Consider the following 6,874-nt stretch of genomic DNA (forward strand, 5'->3'; position numbering starts at 1 on the left):
TGAGGGAGGGGGCCCTCCCGGAGAGTCGAGGCATCCGCGCTCCGTCCCCACAACCCCAGAGAGCACAGGCGTCACCCCCGCTGCCCTCAGAGCTGGGGGAGAACCTGCCCTGAGCCCTTTCTCCTTGTCTGCTCCCAGGTCCTGTAGCAGCAGTTTTGGGGGCATCTAGGTGCGTGGCAACGCCCCACTCTCCCCGGGGCCCGACGAGCTCGGAGGCACTGCACCGGTTTTGGAGGACATGGAGTACGAGAGAAGGTAACCAGCCCCATAGAGCCTTGCAAACTGTTCCCCACGCCCTTAGCCCAGGGACTTGCCCTGGGGGTCTGGCTTGGCAGGGTCAAGGTCTGCAGGGGATGGGAGGCTTCCCAGGAGCACCCTGGAGGGACCACAGTGGGTACTGACCTCTGCGTGGGGGTAGGGCCAGTGCTGGGTTAGAGGGAGGGGGGAAGCCACCGGACTGGGGTGTGGGAATGGTTCTGAAAGCCCCCTGATCCTTCCCACCTCTGTCCCATTTCCCCAGAGGTGGGCGTGGTGACCGGACAGGGCGCTACGGCACGGCAGAGCGACCCCAGGACGAAGGTGCCAGCGAGGGGCGCAGCCAGCGGGATCACGATTATCGGGACATGGACTACCGCTCCTATCCCCGGGATTTTGGGGGACCCGAGCCCCCCACAGATTATGACGACTCTTCGGGGGAGCACAGTGCAGAGGTGGGTGTTCGGGTGCCCTCCAGCATGCCAAGTGGAGGCCCTAATCCCCTTGTGTGTTCCCTCCCATATCTGGGGTCAGACCCTGTCCCCTTCCTCACCTTACCTCTGGGGATAGAGCAGGGGCAGGCAAAATATGGCCTGCAGGCTGGATCTGGTCCTCCAGGCCATTCTATCGGGCCCATGGGGCCCCTCTAAAACTTAGAAAATTATTACCTGCTAGTGGTTGCCTGTCTAAAAACCGAGGAGGCACTAGTGGCAGGAGGAGCTGGCAGCAGCAGGAAGGCCCACCTGGCCCTGTTCCACTCCCAGCCCCACTTCACCCCCAGCCCTCAACCCAAAGCTTCTGGCTAGTAGTGGCTTCTGGCCTGTGACCCTGTCCTCAGCCTCCTTCTGTCTGAGAGTGGAAACTCAGGTAAGAACAGGTTTGGATTGGAGAGGACTGCCTGTGATTGCCGCGCAGGACTCTGGCTCCATGCCTCCATATGCGGGTCCTGGCTAGAGTGTCAGGAACACCACATGGAGGCATGGAGTGGGCCCAACCTCATGACAGGACTTCTTGTGGCTCCTGGCACACTAACATGGCACCAGGTTGGGCTGGCACAGTGCTGCGCTCTGCTGTCTTGGCCATGCAGCTGAGAGCTGCATGATGCCAGAGCCAGCCCAACTTGGCCTGTCCTGGCTCAACCGAGCCCGGCAGCACGTGGTTCCCAGCTGCATAGCCAGGACTGTAAGATGCAGCAGGAGTCATCCGGGGGCCGAGCTGGGCTGGCTCCATGGCATACTGTGTGGTCCTGGCCTTGCAGCCAGGAACCATGGGGGCTGGGCTGGCTCTGGCAGCATGCACATCAGGCGCCAGTCTGGCTGGCGCCTACTGTTCCCAGCTGCAAGGCCGGGACTGCACAGTATGGCCCCAGCAGTTCCCAGCTGGCTCCTGCTGTGTCCTGTGGTCCCAGTCATGTAGCTGGGAACTGCACATTGTAGCTGGAATAAGCTGGGCTGGCTCCATACTGTGCTGTGTGGGACCCAGCCTTGCAGCCAGGAACCATGCAGCAGAACACAGAGCCAGTTCAGCCTGTCCTGTACCCTCCCGGCAGCATGCAGTTGTGACTGCAAGGCTGGGACCCGAATGGTGTAGCATGGAACCAGCCTGGCCTGGCTTGTCTCAGCTGTGGCATGCTGTTCCTGGCTGCAAGGCCAGGACCCATGCAGTGAGGTGTGGAGGGGCCAGGCTGTCTCCCTGCTCTACCATGAGATCCCTGGCCTTGCAGACAGAACTGTGTTGGACTGGGCTGGCCACATTCTGTGCCATGTGGGTCACGGCCTTGTAGCCAGAATGGGATGGGTGGGGCTAGCTCTTCACCTCCCACCCACAACCTCCAACAGCCCTCACGCAGTTCCCACCCCCCCCTTCATACCCACACCCATATTATCCTACACACCCACTCCCAAACCACACAACCCCCTACATGTACCCCTTTACATGCCACACACACAGTAAGAGCGTATTTTGAGCTGTTATGCCATCGTCTCTAGATATGCTGTGCAAACGCACACAAATCAAGACAAAAATATACTTTCAGGGGACGGGGCTATACATGTGGCCCTCGATAGCTCAGCAAAACTCGTTAAGTGGCCCTCTAGCCGAAATAATTGCCCGTCCTGGTAGAGGCTTCTCCACTGCTTCTTGCTGCCCCTGGCCCTACCTCCACCATAGGCTCCTCCTGCCTACCCTGCCCTTGGGGACAGAGACCTCTTCCCCCTTGTCCAGTTCAGGGCAGAAGCTCCTCTTTGTGGGTGAGATCCCACCCTCTGCCTGGGATGTAAGCCTGCCTCCAGCCTGCCTTGTTCTGAGGAGGGATTAGAAGCCCTACCCTCACTGAATCTCTGACTCCTTCCCCCACCCCCCTAATCTCTCCTTCTAGGACTCCTATGAGGCATCATCAGGTTCAGAGCCACCGCGGAAGCGGGACAGCCCAAGTGAGGCGCTGGGCTTTCCTGGAGACGGTGACTACCGGGATCAGGACTACCGGCCTGAGCCTGAGGAGGACGAGCAGAAAGCCAGCAGCATTATTATGCTGCGCATGCTGCCCCAGGCTGCCACAGAGAACGATGTATGCTGCCCCTTTAAATCCAGGCCCTGCCTCTTCTGTCAGCCCCACCTCTTCTGGGGTAGAGGTCCCATCTCCTGCCCTAGTGCTGGAGGCCAACAGCATCCTCATGCTTTACCATGGAGAATGACGCACTGTCTCTTTAAATGCAGGCTTCACCCCTTCTGTCTCCCCCTCCCACCCTGACTTGGGTTGAAGGGCGCACCCAATGCCAGCTTCAGGAGGGCAGTGACATGCTCATAGTGTGTCATTGAGAAAGACGGGCACTACCTCTTTAAAAACAAGCTCTGCCCCAGAAGGTCAACAGCTGTCCAGGGCCTGTTCTTCTTGCAGCCCTAGGCTGCCATGGGAAAAAAAATGGATGCTGTCCCTTTAAATATTGGCAATCCGCTTCTTGCTGTCCTGGTGCTGTTGAGACCTGGCTGCTTTGGAGAGTTGGCCTTGCTCCTTTCTGATTGGTTGCTCCATCCTTTAGGGCTTGTCTTCGGGGATTTCTTGATTGGGAGCTTGGACCTCTGAGTTATCTGGAAGAGGAGAGGGGGCTGCGGGGGAGGTGTTGCTGGGAGCCTGGGCACCTGGGTTCTTTGGGAGGGGAGTAGGAGGCAAGCAGGAGACCACAGGGCCCCTGGTAGCCTGGATGCCTGGGTTCCCTCCAGCCGCGCGTCTTATTTTTCCCTTCCTGCCCCCAGATCCGGGCCCAGCTGCAGTCACATGGGATCCAGCCCCGTGAGGTCCGGCTGATGCGCAACAAAACTTCAGGTGAGCTCCCGGTGACCCCCCCCTCCCCCTTCTGCCCCCCCCTTCCTGCCCCCCACAGCTAGAGGAGGGGTGCAGAGGCTGCCCTGGTGGGTCTGTGTGAGGCCTGTCTCTGTCTCTCTTCGTCTCTCTTGGACTCTCTCTGCCTCCTTGCACGCACATTTCTGCTCCCTCCTCCACCATAGAGGGGGCTTTCTACCCCCCGTGGGGGGTCCTTATTGCCCTGCCAGGGGCACGAGGCCGGAATTGCCCAGGTAAGTCTAGCTCATCTCCACTCCTCCTTCATGTGAGGGGCTAATTCCTGGGGTGGGGAGGGAGGCACCTGCTTTTCTCACCCCACCTCACATGGGTATGACTTTGCACAAGGGCTACATTAGCCTTGTGTCCCCCTTCCCTCCCCCTGGCCCTCCTCCATTTGGGCAGGGGACCACTGGCTTTCACAGGTTCCCAGGGGGGTGGGGTGGGATCTTCCACCGTGCCATGCAAGGCCCAATGCATTCTGCGAGTTGGAAGGGGCAGGGTCACAGCATCTCCTTAGCAATTTGCCATAGCACCCCAGGGGATTTAGGAACCCAGGAGTGCCTCGCGGGCATTAGCTACTGAGACTGTACGTCCATATGCAAATAGAGCCTGGACACCTGGGTTCTTTCCCCAGGAGTCTGGGAGAGCACAGGACTGAGGTCTGGACACCTGGGTTCTTTTTCTGCTCCCCTAATTGAATGGGGACTTGCTGACTCAGAGATGGGGGCAGACCCTGGACACCTCTCTCTACTTCCATGAGGGTTAAAGTGGGGGTCAGGTGGCTCAGAGCCCAGATGCCTGGGTTTTTCCCCCACTCTCAGAAGGCAGTGGGGGCCTATTGTCTCAGAGCAGGGATCAGGGGGCTGTGTGCCTAGACACTTGGACACTATTTTAGCTTCAGAAAGGCAATTGGGGTCCTGATGGCGTACAGCAGGGGTGGGGTGGGGGTGGCACAGCTGGGAGTTTGGAATCTTGGGTTCTACTTCAGTATCAGGGCAGCCACAGGGTCCTGATAGCTTAGAGTAGGGGCTGTGGGGCTCAGAACCTGAATGCCTGGGTTCTCTTTCAGCTCCCAGAAGCCAACCAGGGCCTGTTGACTTGGGTCGGGAATTCAGAGTCCGAACACATGGATTCTGTTTTAGCCTTAGTGTATTGGGGGCCTGATAGCTTAGAGTAGGGTTGGTGGGGCTGGGAACCTGGAGCCCTGGGTTCTTTCTCCATTCCCAGGAGGCTTAGAGCTGGGTCTGGGAGCCTGGATGCCTGGATTCCATTTCCACTTGCAGAAGGCTGTGGGGCCCTGCTGGTTCTTAGTTAGGTGCCTGGACACCTGGGTCTTTCCCGTTACTTCCATGTTCAAAGCAGGGGTCGGGAGGATGGGAGCCCGAGTGACTGGGTTCTCTTTTCACTCCCAGAATCCAGCAGGGATCTGTTGACTCAAAGCAGTGGTTGGGCAGCTGGAGGCCCAGATGCCTGGGTCCTCCCTTCACATTCAGAGCAAGCGTCAATGGATCTGGGTGCCTGGATGCCTGGGTTTTATTGTAGCTTCAGAAGGACACTGAGGGCCCAGTAGCTCAGAGCAGGGGCCCCAGACACGTGGGTTCTGTCCCCTCCTAGAAAGTCACGGGGGGCCTGCTGGCTCTGAGCAGGAATTGGGGGGCTGGGGGCCTAGACATCTGGGTCCTTGCTGCCCTCCCCCATGCCCAGCGGTGGCGCGGTGGGGCCGGGCCGTGACTAACGCCTGCGTCTGTCGCTGCTGTCTCCAGGGCAGAGCCGCGGCTTCGCCTTCGTCGAGTTTAATCACTTGCAGGACGCTACCCGATGGATGGAAGCCAATCAGGTTGCTTTGCTGCCCTCGCACCCCCCCACGTATTGCCCCCTCCCCCACCCCAGGACGCCTGGGTTCCGCCGCAGGGGCAGAGCGAGCCCGGACGCCAGGGGAGGGGGGCTAGGTTCGGTTCCAGCACTTGGAGGAGGAAGCGGGGAGCCTGGACACTTGGGTTCTTCACCTAAGAGTCTGAGGGTGGCAGGGGAGCCCGGATGCCTGGGTTCTTTGTCTAAGGGTGGTAGGGGAGACTGGAGGCCTGAATTCTATTATTTAAGAACCTGACTCCTGGCTTCTTTGCTTGGTTCCAGACTTTCAAGAATAGGAGAGTGGCAAGGGGCCTGAATACCTGGGTTCTTTGTCTAAGAGTCAGAGGGTGGCAGGGAAGCCTGGATACCAGGGTTCATTATTTGAGAGCTGGATGCCTGGGTTCTTTGCTTGGTCCTAGGCTTTTGAGAGGAGAGTGGTAAGGAGCCCAGATGCTTGGACTCTTTGTGTAAGAGCCAGAGAGTAGGAAAGGGAGCCCAGATGCTTGGGTTCTGTTCCTGGCTCCAGGAGGCCCAGTGCTTTAGAATGAAGGTGCTGGGAGCCCAGATGCTTGTGTTCTTTTTGCAGCTCCAGGGCAAGAAGGGGGCAGTGCTCAGAGCATGGGATACTGGGAGCCTGGACTCCTGGGTTCTCTCTGTGGCTCTGTCAAGGGACTGGTACGTAACACGAAGAGGCAGGAATGGGGGAGGAGGACCAAGGTCTTGGACACTTGGGTTCTCTTTCTAGCCCAGGGAGGGGTGGGGGTCAGAGCAGATGGGGTCAAGTGCTGACTCTCAGGCAGTTAGCACCTGAGGACTGGGCACCCAGACTCCTGGGTTCCCTAAATATCTGGAAGCATAGAGACAGGATCTGTGGGAACCATAGCCCCCCTCCCCCGAGTACCTGGATTTGCTGTGCCCAGCAGCTTGGAGATGGGAGCCCTGATGCCTGGGTTCTCTCCGCATCTAGAGGCATAGACGCAGGATCTATAGGACCACACTCACCCAGGTGCTTGGGTTCTCTGTGCCCACTGAATCAGAGGTGGGTGCCTGGATGCCTTGATCCCCTCTGTGCCCAGGGGCTTGGAGACAGGAGCCCAGACACCCGGGTTCTCTCCATGTCCAGGGGCTTAGAGGCAGAATCTGCAGGACCCCCCTCCTTCCCTCCCTGCCTTGGACACCTGGGTTCTCTGTGCCCGGCGGCTCGGAGGCAGATGCCTGGGTCCCCTCCTTACCCAGGGACTTGGAGGCAGGAGCCCGGACACCTGGGTCCTCTGCATCCCCACCTCCTCTGTTCCCCCACCCCCTGTAAACTTCCTCCCAGCAGTGCCCCCTTCCCCCACCAGTGGACTCATCAGCACTCAGAGGCATGTTGGAGGGAGGGGGAGGCCTCTCTCTGGCACCCCCCTCCCCCCACAGGGGGGCCCGGGC

General features: G+C 59.3%; 1 protein-coding gene across 7 annotated transcripts in view; it reads left to right on the top strand.

The window, feature by feature from the left end:
• Positions 1 to 116: 116 nt before the first annotated feature.
• Positions 117 to 6,874, top strand: part of RBM10 (RNA binding motif protein 10) — a 22,612-nt gene continuing 15,854 nt past the window's right edge. For 3 of the 7 annotated variants that reach the window (XM_025192569.1, XM_025192570.1, XM_025192571.1), the window contains exons 1-6: positions 117 to 255; positions 521 to 710; positions 2,633 to 2,821; positions 3,508 to 3,577; positions 3,760 to 3,828; positions 5,359 to 5,432. In XM_025192569.1, the coding sequence (XP_025048354.1) occupies positions 239 to 255; positions 521 to 710; positions 2,633 to 2,821; positions 3,508 to 3,577; positions 3,760 to 3,828; positions 5,359 to 5,432 (609 nt within the window). In that variant the 5' untranslated portion in view covers positions 117 to 238. Of the gene's footprint in view, positions 256 to 520; positions 711 to 2,632; positions 2,822 to 3,507; positions 3,578 to 3,759; positions 3,829 to 5,358; positions 5,433 to 5,717; positions 6,122 to 6,874 lie in introns of those variants that run through there. The other 4 variants (XM_025192572.1, XM_006036314.3, XM_006036315.3 and 1 more) reach the window with 2 other exon arrangements.

The sequence above is a fragment of the Alligator sinensis genome, unplaced genomic scaffold, assembly GCF_000455745.1.
Source record: "Alligator sinensis unplaced genomic scaffold, ASM45574v1 scaffold778_1, whole genome shotgun sequence".
NCBI lineage: Eukaryota > Metazoa > Chordata > Crocodylia > Alligatoridae > Alligator > Alligator sinensis.